The 26,326-nt window shown below is 44.6% G+C and overlaps 1 protein-coding gene across 2 annotated transcripts in view; it reads right to left on the bottom strand.

Moving 5' to 3' along the window:
- The window catches only part of LOC137357287 (protein LYRIC-like), a 119,953-nt gene that overhangs the window by 29,489 nt on the left and 64,138 nt on the right, over positions 1–26,326 (bottom strand). The window contains exons 5-10 of one of the 2 annotated variants that reach the window (XM_068023516.1): positions 22,868–23,113; positions 20,639–20,713; positions 12,996–13,094; positions 5,756–5,871; positions 4,199–4,315; positions 505–618 (exon numbers count right to left, since the gene is read on the bottom strand). In XM_068023516.1, coding sequence (XP_067879617.1) covers positions 505–618; positions 4,199–4,315; positions 5,756–5,871; positions 12,996–13,094; positions 20,639–20,713; positions 22,868–23,113 — 767 coding nt within the window. The remainder of the gene's footprint in view (positions 1–504; positions 619–4,198; positions 4,316–5,755; positions 5,872–12,995; positions 13,095–20,638; positions 20,714–22,867; positions 23,114–26,326) is intronic. The other variant, XM_068023524.1, reaches the window with a different exon arrangement.

Here is a 26,326-nt window from a genome sequence, read left to right as displayed (position 1 = left end):
CAGCCGTTGGTAGGAATGGAAAGGAGTCTGAGGTTATCTTTGCTCTCCAGGATGATACTAGACTCATGGGCAGCTTCAGCAGAGGAAAGTAAGGCCCAGCAGAGCTTGGTGTGGAGATAACAGAATGGAGTTACAGCCCAGTTACTGTCCAATGTGACCTATGACTGCATGGATAAATTTAGTGCCCAGGATTGTTAGCGAGGAACTATTACGTAAATACTATCACTGTGAGTCTACAGAACCCTCCACTGCTACCCAAGACTAATTTGGTTTTGTCAAAGTTTTAACAGTAAGGGTCTTCTCTTCTGTACATCTATGTAAACCACTTTGAAATTGTATCCTTGTTCCAAGAGTTTTTGAAACCAAAAGTTTCAAACTTTGCAATGCTTCTTAGTAACAGGACAAAATACAGAAATAACAACTATCACGTCAAAGACAATACAAAGCACTGCACTTCTGTTTTCATCAACTGAAAGATCACCAGGCAAAAAAATTATATCATACCTTATTTATTTCTGAACCCAGTGAAACGAAATGGACCTCAGAAGAACTAGTAATAACCTGATGGGTTTTTCCAAATTCAGCTTGTGATTTAGTACTGGGTTTTTCCAATGTCACCTAGAATTTAAAAAAACAATACTTTTTTTTGCTTTCATATAATCTTCATTTTATTAATAATTGAGTCTAACACTCGTCAAAACTAACAACAACCTTTAGTACTTTTTAATCATGCATTCCTTTTCTTTTGCTGTCATTTTGATCTGTTTCTGTGAAATATATTGCAATATTAACCTTACTAATAATTTGAAGATATGATCATAATCGTTCAGTTTTACTCCTGCTTTTAACTCTGAGCGTTGAATGGTGAATCAGAGGGGAGATGAGAATTCCTTTACCAGCAAGTTGATACGATCTGGAATGCAATGCTTGAAAGGGTGGTGGAAACAGCATCAATAGTGACTTCCAAAAAAGAATTGGATATATACTTGAAAAACTTTCAGGGTTATAGGGAAACAGCAAAGGACTGGGACTAATTGGATGGCTCTTTCAAAGAGCCAGCACAGACGCTATGAGCCAAATAGCCTCCTTCTAAGCTGTATGATTTTATGTGAAAAGCTGCTGAGGCTGGATTGAGATATCAGTGGATCTAAGAGAAAAGCGGATATGAAGACACCATAGGGGGAATTTTATGCTGGCTGCGTGGGTCTCCGGCTGGAATTTTATGCCACCCCAACGAGCCAGATGGTGGCGGGGCGGTGGCATAAAATGGAGCGGGAGGCTCAGGGAGGCCTTCCCGACCCGGTCCTGTCTCCGCCTCACTTTACATAGGGTGGGGGAGGGGGGGCGGGGGAAATGGGCAGCCCGCCCCAGGCCAATCAAGGGTCACTTAAGGGCCCTCGCCCACCTCCACGCGGATTTTATGCCTGGTAAGCAGGCGTCCTGGAGCCGGGAAAGGCCGCCCGGGAAAAGCTGGTGGTCTCTCCGTGCCCCAGGGGTGGGACCTGACAATCGGGTACAGGGTGCCTGATTGAGGGCCGCCCCTGCTTCCCCAACCACTCACAGGACCCAAGACGCCCCCACCCCCCCCCCCCCGACTTCCCCCCAAATGACCACCCTTCCCTCGCCGGAGCCAGACTGATTACCCCTGGTGAGGCAACCCAAACTTATCTGGACTCCTGGCTCCATGTCCTCGGCTGGGCTGCGGTCCCAGCAGTGGACACAGCTCCTGGTGGCACTGCTGGGACTAAGAGCTGCCAGCCCACTGATTGGCCAGCAGCTCAATGAGGCGGGACTTCCTCCCTCAAGCGGATGGAAGTTCCACCTCGGAACAATAAAAGCCTGCGGACCCTTAAAATGCGGGACGGATCCCCATGCTAGGCGGAAGCGGGTTCACCACCGACCTTTATGTTGGTGGCCAACTCATGTCCACCCAACATAAAATCCAGCCCTCTATGTCTGGGGAAACCAATGACGAGATCCCCACGTCGCCTCTTTTCTGGAAGGCCCACTGAATTTAGTGCCAATCAGGCACGTAAGTAGACAGCGGCGGGCCTTCCTTAGGATTTAGAATGCCCTTGCCGGAAGCAGAGCTGCCGGTGAATCAGAGACTGGCTACTGCTGTAACTGCAGTGACCAGACACCAAGAAGCGGTGCTGGACCAGGCTTAAGGGAGATCAGGGTAGGCGAGCTTTCGCAGGCTCCGGCGGCAAGGGCAAGCGGGGGGTAGTCCTCAGCAAGCCCCCCCCCCCACCCTGATGCTGGGTACCTCATTCAGGCACTGTGCCTTTTTAATGGGGACCCCCCCCCTGCAGCCAGGAAACAGTCCACGTGGTTTTTTGTGCCATGCTTCCCGTGCATCACATAGGAAATTGCGGCTGCAGCAGGAGGAAATCTTAATTGGGATTAATTACCCAGTTCAAGGCCTCAATTAGCGGTGGGGCAAGAAGGCCGTTCATAGGCTTTCCTGCCCCGGACTAAATTTCGGCGGAGGTGGGATGGTGGTGAGGATCCCCCCACGAATATCCTACCCGATTTTATGCTCTCCCCGCCTCCCAATCCACTGAGGGGGAGAGCATAAAATTCCACCCTGTGGGACCAATAATGTGGTCCCAGTTCTGGGTCTTCCGTGCACTTCTACAAAACTGAGTTGACCTTGAGGTAAGCTCATTTAAATATTTTAGTGACATACCCAGAGAACGATGGGAGAAAAAATCCCCATTGAAGAATTGACCGTTGCAGACCCAAGAAAGACTGGAGATAACTAAGGCTGGTTCTTATTAAAGGAATGGCCATCCTGAATCAAAGAATTTTCACAATCTCAGCGTAAAGAAATTCCTCCTAAATTCTTTATTTGTTCTGTTAGTAGCTATTCTATATTTATGCTCGCATGTTAACATTGCCAGTGAATGGTTTAAAACTAATCTGTGGTTGGTATAAGGAGTACTTGAACTGTTTGCATACTGGGCACATGATGGAAAAGCAGAGACTAGATAAGCTTCAAAATACTGGAGCACGATACAACAGCTAGCAGTTTTGTGCTAAACAGGTCATGTGATATACTGCAGTACTAGTCAGAACTGGTTTAAGCCAGGTTTAGACAAAGGGCTAGCACATAATGGCAGGGATACATCAGATCTTGTGACCAAAGTAGGTGCGTTTTAGTGAAAGATATGGTTATGGGATGAAGCTGTGCATTCTCTGTTACTCAAGGCCAAGAATCACTTTGGGGAGGCGCAGCTCTTATTCTCTGCGAAGTATCTAGATGCATTAGTTGCTTGTAATAATTTTTTCATGTTCAATAATTCTCTAAAGTTAGTTTATCTCTGGTGGCTAAGGCTTATTAATCTGGACTATACTAAAAGCCCTAACAGCTCTTTATCTATTTGAAAGCTAATTGGTGTGTTGATTTTTTAAAATGATCTAATAACATTTGCATAACACATTATCACATTGAAAGATCTTAAAAGAATTGCGTAAGAAATTATTTATATGATTTGCTTTTGCAAATTATTTTATTCTTTCTCTGTTGCCAAACAGAGAACAGGGCTGGATTTTGTCGGGGCTGGAAAGCTGGGGGGCAACCTCACCGCAGCCATTTGGGAGATGTCCGGCCCAATTCTTTGCCAATCTAGCAGCTAATGAGCTGCCACTGGGGCTCCCATCCCTTTAACTGCCAAATGCAGGGCCGGCAGCTCTTCAGTTCCAGCAGCGCCACCAGGAATGGTAGCTACTGCAGGGACTGCACCCAGCTGCAAGACTCATAGATGGACGCCGGCCTTTCAGCAAGGGTAAGTGGGTTTGGGGTCGCCGGGCCAGTAAGGCAGGCCCCGCCGAGGTGGGGAGCAGTGGTTGGTGGGGGAGGAGAGGCTGTTGCCGCGGACGCCCACAGACTCAAGAAAAAGAGGAAAATTATTACATTGCTCAGCACTATTCTTCCCGATCTGAATGAGTGGAAAATTCATCCAAAAATCTTAGAAACGTAAAAATCCCACTCAGTGTCTGTTTCCTCTCCTCCCTCGCATGGTGCCTTGAAGCATTTTGCTCTGTTAAAGACGCTAAATAATTGCCGTTCATTGTTATTAGCATAACAAAGAAAAGGATGTTCCTCAAATGCTGAAAAATTGCTTCACTTCTTACTTACTTGAAGGCTGATCATACTAAAGCTTATTCTTTTTAGGGGTTTACGAACTGAACATACCTCTTCATTTCCAACAGAATCCTCTGTTTGCTTGCCCTTTTTCTTTTTCTTCTTTCGTTTTGACTTCCCACTGCCAGCAGGATTCGCCTGAGATTTTTCTTCCTCTTCTTCGGACACCTAGACAATGAAAAAAAATGACAACGCAAGAAAGTCGCTGGATTTCCTTTTTAATCACCAGTGTCTCACACATCAGATACATGTCGTTTGGGACATTCTTTTATGTTAAAGGTATTAAAGGTTACAGAAGTTAGTCTGGCACTTCAGCACAGTACTGAGGGAGTGCTGCACTACTGGAGGTGCGTCTTTCAGATGAGATGTTAAACCGGGGCCCTGTCTGCCCTCTCAGGTACATGGCACTATTTTGAAGAACAGCAAGGGAGTTCTGCCTTTGTCCTGGCCAATATTTATCCCTCAACCAACATTAATAAAATGGACGGCTGAATCTTGATAAGGGTGGGCTGCATGGGTGTTTGGGGGAGTGGGGGGAGTTTCTGTAAGAAAACCAGGAAGTTTGGGTTTCCCTGCATGTTGTGGAGTTTTGAGTTTTGACCCCACAGCATGTGTAGTTTTGATTTGATTGGCAGGCTTGGCTTTCATTCAGGCAGGGAGCACTCTGGAGCAAGCCACAGGCACAAGTAAGTTGCCTGCTGCTGCTAGTGGGGGTGTTAGGGGAGTTGGGGGGTGGTGCGGGGCAGGGTTATAATCCACGAGCCGGGGATGTATAGGGGTGTGTGGTCTGATTGGTGGGGACAGCTTGGAAGTCGGGGGAAGAACTTCACTTCTCCCCGAAGCTACTCTCACCTTCCTTAAGCTGCCGTGTTTCCCAGAGGCCTGGGAAACCCTGCCGGTCACAGTTAAACCTGCAAAGCAGGTTAAATTAGAGGTTTCCAGCCTCATTAAAATATTTAATTGGCCAACCCGCCTCCTGGTAGCAGATTGGCTGTTTGCTCCTTGACTCACCTCTGTTAAACCTGGAAGTGGGCAGGTTGGGGTCATGTTTGAGATTTTTTAAGTTTTAACATCTCACCCAACCCAACCTACCCATTTTTGGGAGATAAAGTTCAACTGAGATTATCTTGTCATTTACCTTGCTTGTATTTGTGGGACCTTGCTGTGCACAAATTGGCTGCCATGTTGCCCTACATGACAACATTGAGGACACTTCAGACACTTGATTAGCTGAAAGAGCTTTGGGACTTCTGTGGTCATATAAAAGCAAATTCTTTCTTTAAAAATGCACTGATGTCATCAATGCAAATTCCAGAGCTGCACTTTCATAACAGCCAGTATTAAATTTGGTTTCAAAAAACTTAGAGAGATTACAGTAAATGACACAAGTTAAATATTTTCAAAACATCAATCTATACTATAATATGCATATCCTGGTCACATGCTGTGTGCTGGTTGATGTGAGGTATTCCACAACTGGAACTTTTAGTGTTAAAATTGAATTGGAACCCAAATCAAAAGTAACTTTTGAGTTTTGTTGCAAAGCATTAAGGAGGCCTGAATTGCTTCACTAGCAGTTCTGATTCGGTGGTACCTTTTCATTATTACCTTCAGCTTCTCTTTTCCTACTTCCTGGACTGTTAAGGCTTCCTCTCCTGTCCAATTTCCCCATTCCTCTGTGGGTGGGCTCCAATCTGAGTTAAAGTCAATGGCAAAGGGGTCATCTGTAAAAAGAAGGTATATCATTTTAACATATTCGTGATTTTTCGATAATTCAACATAAAAATGATCTGAAAATATTGGAGGCCCAGCATAAATGTCAGCTTTCGGAAGTAACTCTTCCACCAACATCACACACCCTCAATTTTATGCAATTGTTTCCTTAGGGCTAAGGCTTTTCCTCAGTGGGACAGGCAACTTCTTGCTGCCCATTACCTGTCTGACTTAGTTGCGACTGGCAAGGGTCAGATAATGTTATATAATATGTTTCATGTTACTAAGGGACTGAATTGCCTCGTGATATGAACCTGGCAGTTATGCCAGGATTACCCCTCTAGTGCCATCCAGCGTTGACCCCACTGGAGTTTGAACTGAAGGCACCTAATAGCATGAGGCAGGCACACGTGAACATTATTACAAGTGGCATTCCTGGCATCCGCCTGATCGGTATGGCCAGAAACTCCGACACTGGTCTGCAATGGGGGAAAGGGGTTGTTCAGGGCCTCCTGACTAAAAGATTTTGGGACATCCAAGGTTGTGAGGAACTGTATAAACGTAAGTCTTTCTTTTTTCTGTTATTCAGTATTATGATTGGAGCAATTCATGAGAAAGCAGAAGGGAGTGATGCTACTTAAAACAATGAACATGTGGCATAAAAATAGATCAGAACCTGGGAAATTACCCCAGAATATACTGACGGCATTCTAGCTGGACCCTTAGGGCTGACTTTTACTGGCCCCTCAACGCCGCGGGGGCCAATAAAATTTTGCAGGGAGAGGTCCGCCTTGACCCGCGACGTTGAGAAGGGCCCGCCACATATTACTGGCGGCAGGGTGACCTTGGTGTGGCGCCTCCCCCCCGCTGTCTGGTGGCGAGCCCTTCATCTAAATATTCAAATGAACCTAAATTAGATGCTAACAAACTTAGCTCAAGGCAGCGGACTTCCCACGCCAATTTTACCGACTCTGAACGCAACTCATGTGCCTTCGGAGCTCCATACGGATTTCCGAGGCGAGAACCTAGTGGGGAGGGGGGAGGAATAAAATTTTCAGGGCGGGAGGGCGAAGGAGCGGGAAAACATTTTTCATTGGCTATGGGAATGGTGGGAAGGGGTTGAAGGGCAAACAATACAAAGTTTGGGGTTTAAAGTTTGGGACTGTCAAGAATGGTTTTTGGGGGGTGAGGGAAATAAATCTATTGTGTGATCGTTGGTGGGGGTGGGGGTGGAAGTGGCACTTTAATGTGAAATTTATTGCTTTTGTTAAAAAATAAATTCCTTGTCCCTTTAAGACTTAAAATTTCTGCTCAGGGCTTAAAGCCCTTTAAAAATAGCGCTGACACCTATGCAGTGGCGCTGGACGCCATTGCCGGGGACATGGCGGCCTCCCCCTCGACGTCATTGGGGTGGCTGCTCCACCCCCACTATTTAAATGAGTCCCCACCCGTAATATCTTGGGGGCTCCTCAGCGGCACTTGCGTGTCGGAAGGCCGCTGAGTAATGCGGCGTGCAAATTCAGGCCTTAGTTTTCAGCACAATGCTGCTAAAGTAGCCAGGTGTTGAAATAAAGGAAGAGAAGTCAACTTGGAAATGTAAATGTTTTAGACCTGTTCATTCTTAAAGCAGCTGTTCTATTTTAGGCTGTGACCCCTCCATTTTTAAGCATAATGAGATGGTAATGAGACAAAAATCAATTGCCTTATCAATGATCCAATTTATATTGTTCAATGACCAAAGCACAACACTACATTTTTTGAATTGTAGTCTACTTATACATCAGGAAATGTTTAGTGCAACATCGCATCCTGCAATTATGAAGTTACAATTTCATCAGAAAATCTAGCTTAAAGTGACAGGTCTATTCTGTTCCCCAGATGAGGAGTGCCACTACTGGGGAATAGATCACCTTTCAAGTTTTTGCAATTGGTGTAAGCATCGAGTACTGAGTTCAGCACAGCACAGTCATAGGCACAATTAAGCTTCTTCTGTCCTGCTAACAGTGTGCCTTATCTCATGCCATGCTTAAACATCCCTCCAGAACCAGCATGAACTTTTCCACTGCCCAACCTTGTTGATTTCTCTGAATGAGTCTGGCAGCTTGTGCCAAATTGTGTGTGAGCTGCTCTGTGCTGTGAACTTGCATCCTTTACAGGAACTCAATAACAACTGCTCAAAACTCATTTTGGAAGTACCATCATTAATGGCAGAAATGCCAGGGCTGGGCTTGAGCCTGGGGTGGAAAGGTATGGAGGTAATTTTCATTTTGGGTATAGCTGGAAAACTGATAGCAATGGACTGGTCACCCACTATACAGCTTGTCCTATCTTCCTTTCCACTTACTTGCATGCCTGCTGAATGTTTGGTTCATTTTGATTGAGAAGTATAGGGTTTACATGAATGTTAAGCGGAGGGTGAATCAAGTGACTGAGTTGTTGCACCACATAGTGGTTGTAGACAGAACTACTCACCCATCAGGTTGCTTTGGTGGTGGCTGAATGAAAATAGTCTGATTTTAATTTCAAATAAAAATGTCAGCTTTTATTTCACCTGCATTACAGCATATACTATTCTGAGTGGACAGGCAAATGGGCTCCTACTCGAGGTCTGCCAAAGCTGCCTTATAATTAGCCACTACAAAGTACAGAACAGCATGAAATAACTTTCCTTCTGGCTTAACTCCCTCAATACGAGGACTCTGACGCCCAGATTCTGCGTAGCAATGTTTCATGACCAAAACTATTACCTTACCGTGCAGGGAACTTCATTATGTCACAAAATGCCACAGAGCCAATTATTGAAAAAGCTCAGTATCTGGTTACATTCATGAGTTTATTAAAGAAGAATTTTTAATCATCTAACTTAACAGTCAGTGTTTATGAACATTTAAGTGTCAGTTGATGTAGTTTCTTAATATTACTTAATATTGAATGGCATCAGAAGCCTGAGGAAAATCCTTTAGCAAGCTCCAAGAAAAAAAACAAATAAAACATGCTTATGTTATTGAACTAAACAATGAAGGGCCAAAATTCTGTAGTCCTTCCAGTATACTCCCATCATTACTCCAGAAACAGTCTGGTGCAGGGACCAAATATTTGGCCTGGAATTGGGATGAGCCAGATCCTGACTTCCCCCTGCAGTTTCACAGCGGGCTTGCTGGGGATACATGCTGTCCATCTCTCTTATATTAAGCACCTACTGAAAAAGGTATCATATGTCAGAAAGTGATGGGTGGGTGATATCAAGTCTTAAGAGCCTGAAGATTATAGCAGGAAGGGAAGGCTAGAAGGGGTAAGGAATTTTAGTTTTGAGGTCCTCAGGAAAGATTAAGAGGAGGAAAATGTATCATCAGTCTTGATTTCAATGAAATGAAGCTGCAGTGAGGAGTGACAGCAATTTTTTTTAAATTCATTCATGGGATGTGGGCATCGCTGGCGAGGCCAGCATTTATTGCCCATCCCTAATTCCCTTGAGAAGGTGATGGTGAGCTGCCTTCTTGAACCGCTGCAGTCCATGTGAGGTAGGTATACCCACAGTGCTGTTAGGAAGGGAGTTCCAGAATTTTGACCAAGTCAGGATGGTGTGTGACTTGGAGGGGAACTTGCATGTGGTGGTGTTCCCATGCATTTGCTGCCCTTGTCCTTCTAGTTGGTAGAGGTCACGGATTTGGAAGGTGCTGTCGAAGGAGCCGTGGTGCATAGCTGCAGTGCATCTTGTAGATGGTACACACTGCTGCCACTGTGCGTCGGTGGTGGAGGGAGTGAATGTTTGTGGATGGGGTGCCAATCAAGCGGGCTGCTTTGTCCTGGATGGGGTCGAGCTTCTTGAGTGTTGTTGGAGCTGCACCAATCCAGGCAAGTGGAGAGTATTCCATCACACTCCTGACTTGTGCCTTGTAGATTGTGGACACGTTTTGGGGAGTCAGGAGGTAAGTTACTTGCTGCAGGATTCCGAGCCTCTGACCTGCTCTTGTAGCCACGGTATTTATATGGCTACTCCAGTTCAGTTTCTGGTCAATGGTAACCCCTAGGATATTGACAGTAGGGGATTCAGCTATTGTAGTGCCATTGAATGTCATGGGGAGATGGTTAGATTCTTGTTGGAAATGGTCACTGTCTGGCACTTGTGTGACGCGAATGTTACCTGCCACTTATCAGCCCAAGCCTGGATATTGTCCAGGTCTTGCTGCATTTCTACATAGTCTGCTTCAGCATCTGAGGAGCTGTGAATGGTGCTGAACATTGTGCAATCATCAGCGAACATCCCCACTTCTGACCTTATGATTGAAGGAAGGTCATTGATGAAGCAGCTGAAGATGGTTGGGCCTAGGACACTACCCTGAAGAACACCTGCAGTGATGGCCTGGAGCTGAGATGATTGACTTCCAACAACCACAACCATCTTCCTTTGCGCTAGGTATGACTCCATCCAGTGGAGCGTTTTCCCCGTGATTCCCATTGACTTCCGTTTTGCTAGGGCTCCTTGATCCCATACTCAGTCAAATGCTGCCTTGATGTCAAGGGCAGTCACTCTCACCTCACCTCGAGTTCAGCTCTTTTGTCCATGTTTGGACCAAGGCTGTAATGAGGTCTGGAGCTGTGGGCCTGGTGAAATCCAAACTGAGTGTCAGTAAGCAGGTTATTGCTGAGCAAGTGCCACTTGATAGCACTGTTGACGACACCTTCCATCACTTTACTGATGATTGAGAGTAGACTGATGGAATGGTAATTGGCCGGGTTGGACTTGTCCTGCTTTTTGTTAAGGACATACCTGGGCTATTTTCCACATTGCTGGGTAGATGCCAGTGTTGTAGCTGTGCTGGAATAGCTTGACTAGGGGCGGCAAGTTCTGGAGCACAGATTTTCAGTACTATTGCCGAAATATTGTCAGGGCCAATAGCCTCTGCAGTATCCAATGCCTTCAAGCCTTTCTTGATATCACGTGGAGTGAATCGAATTGGCTGAAGACTGGTATATGTGATGCTGGGGACTTCAGGAGGAGGCCAAGATGGATCATCCACTCAGCATTTCTGACTGAAGATTGTTGCAAATGCTTCAGTCTTATCTTTCGCAATGATGTGCTGGGCTCCCCCATCATTGAGGATGGGGATATTTGTGGAGCCACCTTCTCCAGTAAGTTGTTTAATTGTCCACCACCATTCACGGCTGAATGTGGCAGGACTGCAGAGTTTAGATCTGATCCATCGGTTATGGGATTGCTTAGCTCTCTCTATCCCATGCTGCTTACGTAGTGTGGCACACATGTATTCCTGTGTTGTAGCTTCACCAGGTTAACACCTCATTTTGAGGAATGCCTGGTGCTGCTCTTGGCATGCCCTCTCGCACTCATTGAACCAGGTTGGTGTCTTGGCTTGATGGTAATTGTGGAGTGGGGTATATGCCGGGCCATGAGGTTACAGATTGTGGTTGAGTACAATTCTGGTGCCACATGATGGTCTATGCGCCTCATGGATGCCCTATGTACCTCATGGATGCCCAGTTCTGCATTGCTAGATCTATTCGAAATCTATTCCATTTAGCACGGTGGTAGTGCCACACAACACGATGGAGGGTATCCTCAATGTGAAGGCGGGACTTCATCTCCACAAGGACTGTGTGGTGGTCGCTCCTACCAATACTGTCAGTAACAAATGCATCTGCAGCAGGCAGATTGGTGAGGATGAGGTCAAGTATGTTTTTCCCACTTGTGGGTTCCCTCATCACCTGCCGCCTACCCAGCCTAGCAGCTATGTCCATTAAGACTTGGCAAGCAGTGGTGCTGTCGAGCCACTCTTGGTGATGGACATTGAAGTCCCCCACCCAAAGTACATTCTATGCCCCTGGCCCCCCCCCCCCTCAGTGCTTCCTCCAAGTCGTGATCAACATGGAGGAGTACTGATTCATCAGCTGAGGGAGGGCGGCATGTGGTAATCAGCAGGAGGTTTCCTTGCCCATGTTTGACCTGAAGCCATGAGACTTCATGGAGTCTGGAGTTGATGTTGAGGACTCCCAGGGTAACTCCCTCCCAACTGTATACCGCTGTGCCGCCACCTCTGCTGGTGGTGGGATGGTGATGGCAGTGTCTGGGACAATGTCTGTAAGGTATGATTCCATGAGTATGACTGTGTCAGGCTGTTCTTGACTAGTCTGTGGGACAGCTCTCCCAACTTTGGCACAAGCCTCCAGATGTTAGTAAGAAGGACTTTGCAGGGTCGGCAGGGCTGGGTTTGCCATTGTCGTTCCCGGTGCCTGGGTCGATGCCAGGTGGTCCACCCGGTTTCATTCTGTTTTATTGACTTCGTAGTGGTTAGATACAACTGAGTGGCTTGCTAGGCCATTTCAGAGTCAACCACATTGCTGTGGGTCTGCAGCCAGATCAGGTATAGCTGGCAGATTTCCTTCTCTAAAGGACATTAGTGAACCAGATGGGTTTTTACAACAATTGACAATGGTTTCATGGCCATCATTAGACTAGTTTTTAATTCCAGATTTTTTATTAATTGAATTCAAATTTCACCTTCTGCTGTGGTGGGATTCGAACCCATGTCCCCAGAGAAATATCTTGGGTCTCTGGGTTACTAGTCCAGTGATAATACCACTACGCCACTGCCTCCCATGGACCAAGTAACAACTGTTTGGAGGAACACAAGCCACAATAAAATGGAAACAAGATTTCAACATAGATGTAGATTGAAACTATTTCTTGCAGACAGTCCATGACGCTGAGACAGACACCTCCATCTTCCATTTTCAGGTCACCCTCTTTTGTAAGTCAGTAACCCAATCACAAGATTTGCTAAGAACAACTTTTTTTTAAATAAAAAAGCAAACATTTAATGTTAAAAAACAAAAGCATTCAATTCAAATGTGTGTGTTGGTATGTGAACCTTGTAACAAATAATTTGTGAACTTGGATATTATTCTCATACCAACTAAAACATTTGCTTTCAAATCTGTCCATAGCAACAGGCTGGCACTTTATTCAATTGTCTTATAATGCACATCATAAAGATAAGCTAATGTACTTACGAATATGTCAATGTTAAAGTTGTTAACTCCTTTACTGACGATATTAGGACTCTAACTGCAATAAATTTACAAGGCAAAAAAGGTTTAAATAATGAGAATTCCTTACCTAGTCCAAGCCATGCTTCATCAATTGTATGCGATGACAATGAGGCACTCAAATTACACCTCGATGGGCTATCTTGCGATGATGTATTGTCTTGGGTAACTGAAGGCAAAAAGAACATTTTGTCAAACCAATCCACAATGTCCTTAAAACTCAAGCGCTAAGTATGGCACATGTAATTATGTCATCTCCATGTGCTAATTTACACATTTCATTGATACGGTATTTACAGTTTACTAATAAATGGCAATGTGGGGAAAATAAATTTTGCACGATTACTGCATCCATAATTTTGTTGAAACAACGTCCACTGAAAACTAACATTTTGATTTCAACTTTTGTTATTTTAATTACTTACCTAACATGATAGCATGTGGAGCCATGTAAAATGATATACATGGGGAGAAATTGCTGGAATCATAAGATTGCAATTATAGCACAGGGCTGAATTTTATCAGTGCCCGATGACGGAGAGGGGGCGGCCGCTGTGTCCCTGGCAACGGCGTCTGGCGCCACCGTGCAGGCGCCGGTGCCATTTTTAAAGGGCTTCAAGCCTTTCAGGATCGATTTAAAAATTTAAAGGTTCCTGTGCGTTTAAAAAAATTAATAAACTTTTAATTTAACATTGAATCCCCTCTCCCACCCCACCACTGAGTCCTAAACACACAAACTGATCTATCCTCACAAAAATACACTATGAAATTCTGAACTCCCCCCCCGCCCCCAACTGAACTTCAGTATCTTTGACCCTCAACCCCTTCGCACCATCCCCACAACCAATAGGAATAGTTTTCTCCGCTTCCTACCCCACCGCCCTGATAATTTTATTTCTCCCCCCTCCCCACCAGTGTCTCACCTCAGAACTCCAGCATGGCTCCAAAGGCATGCGAGTTGCGTCAGGTTGGCCTTAAAATTGGCGTGGTAGATAGGTTAATTTGCATTTTAATTGAACTCATTTCAATATTTTAATGAAAGCCCCATCGCTTGCTGCACCGAGACCTCGCCGCCGCCGCCGCTAATATCTGGCGGGGCCTTCTCGGCGTCGTGTGTCAAGGCGGGCCGCCCCCGCTATCATTTTATGGGCCTCCCCACCACGACCCACGGCATCGAGGGGCTGATAAAATTCAGCCCATAATATCAGCTGAGGGGGTGAACCAGAACTGCTGGCTTTCTGCCCCATTGATAAATGTACATGATACTGCACTGGCTGCCTTTCTAAATCTTCACAGTAGGGACTACTTTTACAAAAGTGCTGCATGAAGCATGCATAAGTCTTACAATCTTACATGTATTGGAAGCCATTGTCAGGAGGTTGCATTGCAAATCATTTCCTTTCTCTTTATTTGAGTTCCTCCCAAGATGCAGAGGTCAAAGCAGTGCCAGGTACTTTGCAGCATGCTGTGTCCAGCATTTTATCTGTCCCAAGCACCAGCTCAGTCAACAGCACCCTGGAGAGTGTAGTGAGTTTGAAGCAGGGGCAATGGATAAATCACAAGTCACCAAGAGCAGAGGTGCAAGACTGCACAGTATGCAGACAATATAGATAATTTTGTAGACTTTGGATGAGCAATCTACAAAGAGAACTGTTGCTTACGCATGCCTGTGGTGTGCTTCAAGGTAACTCAAATGATCGCATGGCCTCACTGTATCTGTGCCCTGCTGCTATGTGAACATAAGAACATAAGAAATAGGAGCAGGAGTAGGCCATTCGGCCACTCAGGCCTGCTCTGCCATTCAATAAAATCATGGCTGATCTGCCCCAGACCTCAACTCCTCTTTCGTGCCAGCTCCTCATAGCCCTCAACTCCAATAGTTCAAAAATCTATCTACCTCCTATTTAAATACTTTCAGTGATTTAGCCTCCACAACTCTCTGGGGTAGAGAATTCCAGACATTCACTACCCTCTGACAGAAGAAATTCCTTCGCATCTCAGTTTTAAATGAGTGTCCCCTTATTCTGTAACTATGTCCCCTAGTTCGAGATTCCCCCACTAGTGGAAACCTATTCTCAACGTCTACTCTGCAAAGCCCCCTGAGAATCCTGTATGTTTCAATAAGATCATCCCTCATTCTTCTAAACTCTAATGAATAACGTTTAGCCGTTCTTGATAAGTCAACCCCTTCATCCCACGTATCAGCCTAGTGAATCTCTTTTGAACTGCCTCCAATGCCAGTATATCCTTTCTTAAATACAGGGACCAAAACTGTACACAGTACTCCAGTTGCGGCCTCACCAACACCCTGTACAGTTGTAACAAGACTTCCCTATTTTTAAAGTCCAACCCCCTAGCAATAAAGGCCAAAATTCCAATTGTCTTCTTAATTACTTGCTGCACATGCATGCTAGCTTTTTGTGTTTCACGCACAAGAACACCTAGATCCCTCTGTGCTGCACTTATTTGGAGTCTCTCCATTTAAATAACAGTCTGCCTTTTGATTCTTCCTACCAAAGTGTATGACCTCACACTTTCCTACATTAAACTCCATCTCCAGGTTTTTGCCCAGTCACTCAACTTATCTATATCCCCTTGCAGATTCCTTATGTCCTCGCCACAACATGCCCTTCCACCTATTTTTGTATCATCAGCAAATTTGGACATATTACACTCTACACTGTGCTGCTCTTCCAACTTGAGTCATCAGCCATGGCTGCAAAGGGTAACTCTAGTCTTCATTCATTCGTTTAGGCTTGTCAAATAATATAAGCACAAGGGATTGCAGTACAACAAAAGCATGGTAGCTGTTCCCGAGATAATGGACACTAATGTGCAGGATCACATTTTGACAGTCCTGAAACAACCTGTCCTAATTGATGGTACCCCTTCCTGACTATGTGTGCATTTGGGAAGACACGTGGAACCTTTATGCCCACCTGGTTTCTGTCTATAATGAAAGCAAAATACTGCGGATTCTGGAAATCTGAAATAAAAACAAGAAATGCTGGAACCACTCAGCAGGTCTGGCAGCATCTGAGGAAAGAGAAGCAAAGTTAACGTTTCGGGTCAGTGACCCTTCTTCGGAACTAACAAATATTAGAAATGTCAAACGTTATAAGCAAGTGAGGCGGGGGTGGGGCAAGAGATAACAAAGGAGAAGGTGTAGATTGGATAAGGCCACATAGCTGACCAAAAGGTCATGGAGCAAAGGCAAACAATATGTTAATGGTGTGTTGAAAGACAAAGCATTAGTACAGATAGGGTGTTAACGGACTGAAGATTGAACAACAGCAAGTACAAACATGAAAAAAAACAGTGGGCAAGCAAACTGAACAAACTAAGATGAAATGAAATAAACAAAAAAAAAATGTAAAAAAGAAAAAATAACGAAAAATAAAAGTAAAATGGGGAGCCTGTCATGCTCTGAAATTATTGAACTCGATGTTCAGTCCGGCAGGCTGTAGTGTGCCTAATCGGTAAATGAGATGCTGTTCCTCGAACTTGCATTGACGTTCACTGGAACACTGCAGCAATCCCAGGATAGAGATGTGAGCATGAGAGCAGGGGGGAGTGTTGAAATGGCAAGCAACCGGAAGCTCAGGGTCCTTCTTGTGGACTGAGCGGAGGTGTTCCGCAAAGCGGTCACCCAGTCTGCGTTTGGTATCCCCAATGTAGAGGAGACCACATTGTGAGCAGCGAATACAGTATACTACATTGAAAGAAGTACAAATAAATCGCTGCTTCACCTGAAAGGAGTGTTTGGGGCCTGGGATAGTGAGGCGAGAGGAAGTAAATGGGCAGGTATTACACCTCCTGCAATTGCAGGGGAAGGTGCCATGGGACGGGGACGAGATGGTGGGAGTAACGGAGGAGTGGATCAGGGTGTCGCGGAGGGAACGATCCCTTTGGAATGCTGAAAGGGGAAGGGAGGGGAAGATGCGTTTGGTAGTGGCATCACGCTGGAGGTGGCGGAAATGGCGGAGGATGATCCTTTGGATATGGAGGCTGATGGGGGGGAAAGTGAGGACAAGGGGAACCGTATCATGGTTCTGGGAGGGAGGGGAAGGGGTGAGGGTAGAGGTGCGGGAAATGGGCTGGACACGGTTGAGGGCCCTGTCAACAACAGTTGCAATCAAAAACTAATCCCACACTCTCCCCATAGATCTGATTCATCCTCTGTTTTTTACCCCATTTTTTCCTTAAAGGATGCAATGATCTCTGCCTCAATCAGTTCATGTAGCAAAACATTCAGGGCTAAATTTTAACAGCCCCTCGCGCTGTGGGTCATGACAGGGAGGCCCATAAAATGCTAACGGGAGCGGCCCGCCATGACGTATGACGCTGAGAAGGCCCTGCTGGATATTACCGGCGGCGGCGAGGCCTTCATCTAAATATTCAAATGAACATTAATAAGATGCAAATGACTTTACCTGCTGGCGGCAGCTGTCCCATGCCGATTTTACGGCTGCTGACCGCAAATTACATGCTTTCGGAACTCTGTATGGAGTTCCGAAGCGAGAAACTGGTGGGAAGCGGGGAGGACTAAAATTATCAGGTGGGACAGTGGGGAAAACGTTTTTTATTTGCTGTGGGGATGGTGGGAAGGGGTTGAAGGGCAAAAGTGACGAGGTTGAGGGGGAAAGTTCACGATGTCGGTAAAGTTAATTCAGGATCGCTGGCCCTAAAATAGACATTGCGGGGGGGGGGGGGGGGGGGGCGGGGCGGGGTAGGTTGAAAGAGCCTTCAGGTTCCAATAAAATTTTAAACTGGGGTTTTAACTGAATTCCCCTTTAAATATTAAAATTTAATCTAAGGGCATCGAAGCCCTTTAAAAATGATGCTGGCGCCTGCGTGGTGGCGCAGGACGCCGTTGCCAGGGACACGGCGGCTGCCCCCTCTATGTCATTGGGGGCGGCCATTCCGCCCCCTCTATTTACACGAGCCCCCGTGTGTAATATTGAGGGGGCTCGGGGGCGAAACCTCTGTGTCGGAAGGCCGCTGCTTTCACAGCGCGCCGCCGCAGAGTGCGGCATGCTGATAAAATTCAGCCCTCAATGTTTTAATAACCCTCCATGTAAAGAAGTTTCTCCAAATTTCTCTCCTCGTTTTCTTAGAGACAACTTTAAATTGCTACCTCCTCATTGCTGACTCTCCAATCACTGGAAGTTATCTTTTCCTGTTCATTCTATCATAACTCCTTCATGATTTTAACATCAATTAAATCTCCTCTTTGCTTTCTCTGTTCTAGTGGAAACAGTTCCAGTATTTCCGCATAACTGTAGTTTTGCATTCCATATCATCCTGTTGAACCTACATTCCATATTCTTTATGGCTTTATTATCCTTTCTGCGATGGATCACCCAAAACTGCACACAGTACTCTAACAGTGGCCAAACCACTGTTCCACACAAGTTCAACGTTACTTATTTATTATTGTACTCCATGCCCCTATTTTATAAATAATGCAGGAAGACGATGAAGAAGAAAAAACATCACTTGCACTCATACTCACAGTCACCAGCTCAGGTAGTGACACTGCATGCATTCTAGACGATAGCTTTTAGATCGGATCTGCATGTGGTGAGACACCAAGCATGAATGGCCTGCAGCCAGGGCAGGGGACAAGAGTAGCACAGGTGCAACCTGCCAGAGGGTGAGGCTGCACATAGGTTCTGCTGCAGAGGATTTGCATGAGCACTTCAATGGGTCAGTGTACAGGAAAAGGCTGATAGATAGGCACACAGAAATGTTTTGTGAATTGGCAGAACTGCCAGAAAGACTGGGCTGAAATTTTATGGAGGTGGCAGAGGTCCTGATGCCAGGCTAGAAGGATGGGGTAACCCTGCCTTGGCTGGTTAGGTGATCTCCAGCAGCATTTTACGGTGCTCAGGCAGTTAACTGCCTGGCTCCGGGGTTCCTGTCCCTTCAAGGACAGGGATTCTGCCTCCAACAGCTGCCAGCCAATCAGAGGGTCGGCTGCTCAGCAATGCCACTGGGAGTGGTGGCCACTGCGGGGACTGTACCCAGCTAGAAGAGGCAACATGGATATTGGCCTTAAAAGCAGGCAAGTGGAGGCTGGATCGCTGGGGCCAGTCAGGTAGGTCCCAGAGCCGGGTTGGGTGGGTTGGGATGGTTGTTGAAGGCAGACGGGGTGCTGGCGCAGGGGTGACCTTTGCTGCCAGGGGGCCAAAGACTGCCCAAATAGGAGCAACCACCGCCGCCCCCCCCCACCTTCGCCCCGCCAACCCACATGGAGGCCGCCTGGTTCTACAAGGCGGTCACCCCACATGGCGGGGCTCCCAGCAGCCACTGGTAAAATACTAACAGCAGTAAGAGGCCCTTAAGTGGCAATTAAATAAGGGCCTCCATTGGCGTCTGGGCAGGAAGGCCTTGCTTGACTTTCCCTGGCCCTGACAAAACTCAAAGGCAGCGGACACTCTGTGTTGCATCTGCTCATTTTACTGTCATGCTGCAGTCCAAGGGGAATGCCTACTACTGCATCCGTAACTGGAAGCAAGTAGTTTGTGCAGAATCCTTGAAGTCAGGACAAGTCCTACAGCATGTGCCACACAATTTCCTGCAGAATTTGGCAACTTTAAAGAACTCTGGAAACAACCAAACACGTGTACAATTGCAGAAAGAGCCGGTAGAAATCAACTAATCTGAAAGTAGTTGATGATCCTTTTAAATAGTGCTGGTTGATGTCATAATCTACCTACTCTGCATACTTCCAGTGGATGCTCCCTGCACGCGCTAACGCCCTCACCAAAATTGCATCCAGCACAGTTTGCACCACAAGTGTGCATACGTGCCTTGCACAGCATTTGGAGCCAAACAGGCAAATGTAACACTGAGGAACTGGACAAAAAGGAGTTAACATAGTAAAACATCCCATGGCACATCACAGGAGCGTCATCAGACAAAATATGACCCCGAGCCACATAGAATCATAGCGTAGGAGGCCATTCAGCCCATTGATTCTGTGCCAAACTTGAATTTTAGTTTCCTGTCAATGTTGCTACTACATTTCCTTTTATAGTGTAAGTCTGAACTATTCTAGCAAGCCTTTTGCTGGACACCTTAATGAACACCTTCTGAAAATCCATACACACTACAGTTGACTTGGGCCCATTACATATGAGCAAGGTGTACAGATGTGTGAAGTTTAACACAGGACCCAATTTAAACCATTGCATATAGAAATGTGAGTTTTCCTTGGCAGCATTGATTCTTTGCTCTGTCCAAAACTACATGTTGGAAAATTGGGCCCACAAAGTTGGGGTCCAATTTTTCAACCCAAGCTTATCACCAGCAAGGCTCTATGCTACAAGTGGAGCCTTGGAAAATGGGGGCCATATGTCCTGGCAGCAAATTCAGTTGTGATAGGTTATTAAAAACAACTGATATTCTGTGTGGTGCTACATCAGCAAAGTCCTTTGTGGAGTCCTGCATCACATGGCACTTATTTTATATAGAAACCCGTGACAACAAACAGTAAGGCTGTTGTTAATGCTATTTATTAAAAATATCAAAAATTCATTATCTTCTCAGCTTATGGCATAATTTAAACTCCCGAACTGTATTACTGTTCTATGATTTACTGGCTACCATTCAGCATCCTCTATTTATAAAGCAGTTAAATATAGGTCACTGTTGGCAATGAAATGAACTGAAAATAGTGTATAGACAGGAGAATTCTCTGCCACTTACTTGCTTCAGGAGGATCAGGAAATGTTCCAAAGGTCACAGGAGGGTTTCTAACACCTGCCTTGTTGTCCCATGTTCCTAAACACAAATCAGCAAGATCAATTCGTGACAAAGCAACAAAACAGTTGCTTCTCAAATCAATAGCTTTGAGTTTGTTCATTACACTGGGATTGGAATAGGAGTGCTTTTAAAAGGGCTCATTCCCCAATCAGACATTTCCAGCATGTAACATTGCTCGCAGGAAGTGCTGATTGGGAAATCTAAGTTTCAAGCTCCTGATTAAATTAGGGCTGTGCCACTCTCCCATTTTCCCAACCAGATCTCTCTGTGAGTGTCGCTTGATGTCGAGAACACCCCATCAGGAAAAACAGCCCTTTAACACCTGTAACATTTGGTAATTCTATATTTCAATGAGCCATAGATCTGAAGAGTTTCAAGCTTGCAACCAAATTCTTATTTGCAAACAAGCTGCTTGCTGAGCTCGTTCCAAGATGTTAACAGAGTGCAAGTCTCCTATATATACATTAAGTACAATTAATCTGGAAAGTTTTTAACACTGCAATGTTAATGTAGAAGCTTCCACATGAAATTACATGACATTCTCACCCAAATCCACTTGTATGACTCCTGTACCCTAAAACATGCAGATAAGAAGATGTGCAGTCAAATTCTATAAATATTGACAGTACCTATGCATGCTCTTTCAAGTTTTCTGCAGCAATATTAACAAAAAAACTTTACTTACTTTATAAAGTATGGGTAGCAGCATATTTGTATACTACAACTCTATAACTATGCAAATTGCCAACTTCCCTTAGTGTTTCTCTCCCAGCTCTCCCCTCTTTGCCTTTTTTCTCCACATTTTGGCTTCTTTGGTTGTCCAGCTAGGCCTCCTTTTCCTCATCATTTCTTTCTCCCATACCCCAGCTTCTGCACAAAATTCCAACTGAAGATTAGAAACTGATATCAATAATTCCTCTTGAATGTTTCACAGGAATAAAAAACTGGAGTGAAAATCCTTTTGCCACTTTTTTTTTTGTTAGGCAAATAGACCATCGAGTTTAACAGGTCAAAAAAATGTATTTAATGGGACAATTCTTGGACACATCACTATCTAACAATAGCGAAAGACTGAATCAACAACTTGAACTTATATAATACCTTTGACATAATAAATGTCCCAAGTCAGGTAAATTTTGTCCTTATTGAAATCACTGTTTGGCACTGAATATATTTCGGTTTCATCCTGAGGTAGCCATGGGACTTGTGAGAAAAGTATATTTCGCAGGCTTTACAGTAGGATTGACCTTTCAGGTTCAAAGTTGTTATTGTCAGCAGCTTGTAAAGAGATGTTTCGTCTACTGTGGCTATGGTATGGGATTGCAACATGGGAACTATTGGTTAACTGTGTCTGCCTATCTTGGAATGTGCGGGGGTAGTTAGGAAGTTGCTTGACTTGGCAAGATCTATTGACAAAAAGGCACAAAACTCCAATAAGATAATGAGTGATGTATATACGGCAGACATAACGCATAGTACAGAATATTTTTGAAGGAAGACTAGACACGCTCATTTGTTACCACAAGGCCATTCGAGAACGACCTCCTCGAAATCATGCAGACAAGTTATATATCCCTTAATATACTATGCTATAAATATAATCTTTGTATTTAAATCCTTTACTTCGTATATTGTAGCTTCTTTTATAACTGTATTAACACATATATACACTGTACAAATTCCCTCTAGTCTTTTGAGTAGCAAAGATCAAATCTAATATAAATAACTTACAGGGGTGTCTGAGAGTACCCAGGCTACAACTGTGGCATCACCTGCTCCTCCCTGTTATGAAGTACCAGCTGGGCTGGATTTGCCAGGTGCAGCCTCATGTCTCGTTTAACGTGGGTTAGGTAAACTCCTCTTCAGTGCTCCAACAAAGTGCTTTAACCCCAGCCTCAGAGATTTCACTGCACCAGTGTGAGAATTCCACTTTCAACCCTCTTAAGAATAATTTTGTGTTGAATTATGGATAGTTTTGTGCCTGGAATCAGACTAACTAGGAACTGTACTGAGACTACCCATACTTAGATCACGTGAGCTCCTAATCCTCAGCACAAAGAGAAGACTTTTGTCACATCAGTTTATCCCATCAGTCTGGGCAGTTATTTTAATCCACAGCATCATCCAGTCTCTTGCTCTCACTGCATTTACAAATAACTTTAAGATACTGACCTATATTGGCGAAGATGTCCTGCTCAACAGAATCTGCAGTATCCCAGTCGACTCCACTGCTGCTCAAGTCCTTGGCGGTTACTCCCCAACCTGAGGTAGCCATTGGTCTGTCCGAGGGACCCCAGCCCACAGAACCAGCATCTCCTCCTCCTGTGAACTGCCAACCGCTGGCTTTGTCAGTTGCCTCATTCCAGCTGGACACTGTATCACCTAGAGAATCAGGTGGAGGATTCCACGCAACGGTCTCTGGAAAAAATAAAACAATGATAGCAAGTTAAATATCTTCTTCTATAGATTGTGCAACATTTTACAGTTATTTATAAAGCACAGTTATTCATGGTTCAGTTTAAGGGACAGGTTTATAATTACAAACAAATCCAGTTTTCGCAGTGCATATCAAAGTGTGAATGAGTCAACATCATGCCAACATGTAAATATTCCAGATTAACCTGAAATTCTGCAAAGCTATAGATTTTCCGTCATCACTGTTGCTGTTAATGATGGATCATTTTCCTGGAAAGCAATGGTAAAATAGGTATTTTCAGAACAATTCTTTGTGGCTTTGAAAGATGCAAACCTGCTGCAAGCTTGTGTCTTCACTCCTTGTCTTATTGACTACTGAAAATCTCCTGCCTCAGATTTGCCAAGTTGACAGATCTGCGCACTTTCTGGTTCATGGCCATTAAAAAAAACCGGCTTGGATTAGTGAGTTTTACTGCACGAGGAGATGGGAGAACAAAAAGTATGGTTTTTTGCCTTCAAAAATAGAATAGCCAGGGCAGGGTATTTAAGAGTATTTAAGCTTTTGAGCTGATTTATGATCTTTACCAGTTTTTAAAAATTGTATGATCGACTGCTTTTGGAAAATGAAAAACCTCTGACCAGCCACAAATGAGGGATCTATGTGTGTGTGAGAAAGGAGGGAGAGAAAAAGCAGCACACTACAGAACAGCCAAATTAACATCAGTTACTGGGCTCAGTATTCATCAGGAGCAGACTGACTGAGCACTTGAACAAACATGAGCTGATCAAAGTGAGTCAGCATGGATTTGTGAAGTCAATAAAACATGACTAACCTAATTGAATTTTTTGAGGATGTCGCTAACATGGTAGACAGGGGAGTGTCTAAATAGACATATGGTAGGCATCTGAATCACACAGTGATTGGGCGGCACAGTGGCTAGCACTGCAACCTCACAGCTCCAGCGACCCGGGTTCAATTCTGGGTACTGCCTGTTTGGAGTTTGCACGCTCCCCCTGTGTCTGTGTGGGTTTTCGCCGGGTGCTCCGGTTTCCTCCCACAGCCAAAGACTTGCAGGTTGGTAGGTAAATTGGCCATTATAAATTGCTCCTAGTATAGGTAGATGTTAGGGAAATATAGGGACATTTGGGGATGTGGCAGGAATATGGGATTAGTGTAGGATTAGTATAAATGGGTGGTTGATAGTCGGCACAGACGCGGTGGGCCGAAGCGCCTGTTTCAGTGCTGTATCTCTAAATAAATAAATAAAACAGTAATTAGCAAAAATAAGAGCATGCAGAATTAGAGGTTACCTTGGTTAGCTTGGGTTGGTAAGTGGTTGAGAGGAGAGTAGGGATAAAGCGAATGTACTGTGATTGGTGGGATGTGACAAGTGATGTTTCCAGGGATATGTACTGGGGCCTCAGCTTTTCAAAAAAAAATCAATTCCTTGGATGAAGGAATAAAGTATTATGTCCAAGTCTGCAGATTAAATTAGGAGGCACAGAATGTTTTGTAGGAAGAGCCGGAAGTTACAAAAAGACAGACAGATTAAATGGGTGTGCAAGAATTTGGCAGATGGAGTTAAATGTGGGGAACTGAGACGTCATCCACTTTGGATCCAAGAAAAACAAATCAGAATACATTTTTAATGGTAAGAGACTAGAAACCATGGAGGAGCAAAGGTGTCCAAATACACAAATCACTAAAACTAGTGCACTGGTACAAAAAGTAATCAAAAAGGCAAATGGACTGTTGTTCTTTATCTTAATGAAGTTTAAACACAAAGGCAAGATTCCTCAAGTGTTGATTTTGTAGCACAAAGCCTTGGTCAGACTCCACCCGGACAACTATGTTCAGTTTTGGGCATCTCACCTCAGGAAGGATATTGGCTTTGGAGGAGGTAGAACAGATTCAGCAGAATGATACCAGGGCTTAAAGGGTTAAGTTAAAAAGACAGGTTGCATAAACTTGGTTTGTATTTCTTTGGGTTAGAAGCTTGAGGGGTGATCCAATTGATACAATAAGAGTAGGTACAGAGAAGCTCATTCCTTTGCTGGGGTAATCCAGAACGAGGGGCATAACATAAGAACATAAGAAATAGCAACAGGAGTAGACCATACAGCCCTCGAGCCTGCTCCGCCATTCAATATGATTATGGCTGATCTTTGGCTTCAACTTCACTTTCCTGCCTACTCCCCATATCCCTTGATTCCCTGAGAGACCAAATATCAATCTATCTCAGCTTTAAATATATTCAACGATGCAGCATCCACAACTGGATAGGGTAGAGAATTCCAAAGATTCACAACCCTTTGAGTGAAGAAATTTCTCCTCATCTCAGTCCTAAATGATTGGCCCCTTATCCTGAGACTGTGCCCCTAAGTTTTAGATTCCCCGACCAGTGGAAATAATCTTTCAGCGTCTACCCTATCCAGCCCCTTCAGAATCTTGTATGTTTCAATGAGATTGCCTCTCATTCTTCTAAACTTCAGAGAATATAGGCCCAATTTACTCAGCCTCTCATCCTTGGACAACCCCCTCATCCCAGGAACCAATTTAATGAACCTTTGGTGTACCGTCTCCAATGCAAGTATATCCTTTCTTAAATGTGGAAACCAAAATTGCACACAGTATTCCAGGTGTGGTCTCACCAAAACCCCTGTACAATTGCAGCAAGACTTCTTTATTCCTGTACTCCAATCCCCTTGCATTTGCCTTCCTAATTGCTTGCAGTACCTGCATGCTAACTTTCTGTGTTCCTTGTACAAGTACATCCAAGTCCCACTGAACAACAACATTTACAAGTTTCATGTCTTTTAAAAAATATTGTGCTTTTCTATTGTTACGACTAAAGTGAATAACCTCACACTTCCCCACATTGTACTCCATCTTCCACCTTGTTGCCCACTCACTTAACCTGTCAATATCTCTTTGCAACCTCTTTGTGTCCTCACAGCTTACAGCTTTGTATCATCACCAAACTTAGATACATTACTCACGGTCTCTTCATCTAAGTCATTAATATAGATTGTAAATAGCTGAGGCTCCAGCATTGACCCATGTGACACACCACGAGTTACAACCTGCCAACCTGAAAATGTCTTGTTTATCCCAACTCTTTGCTTCTTGTCCATTAACCAATCCTCTATCCATGCTATTCTATTACCCCCAATTCCATGAGCCTTATCTTGCCAATTAACCTTTTGTGTGATACC

The sequence above is a fragment of the Heterodontus francisci genome, chromosome 3 (genome assembly GCF_036365525.1).
Source record: "Heterodontus francisci isolate sHetFra1 chromosome 3, sHetFra1.hap1, whole genome shotgun sequence".
Taxonomy (NCBI): Eukaryota; Metazoa; Chordata; class Chondrichthyes; order Heterodontiformes; family Heterodontidae; genus Heterodontus; species Heterodontus francisci.
The sequence above is the reverse complement of the archived record's forward strand: the minus strand, read 5'-3'. Positions and strand labels throughout refer to the sequence as shown.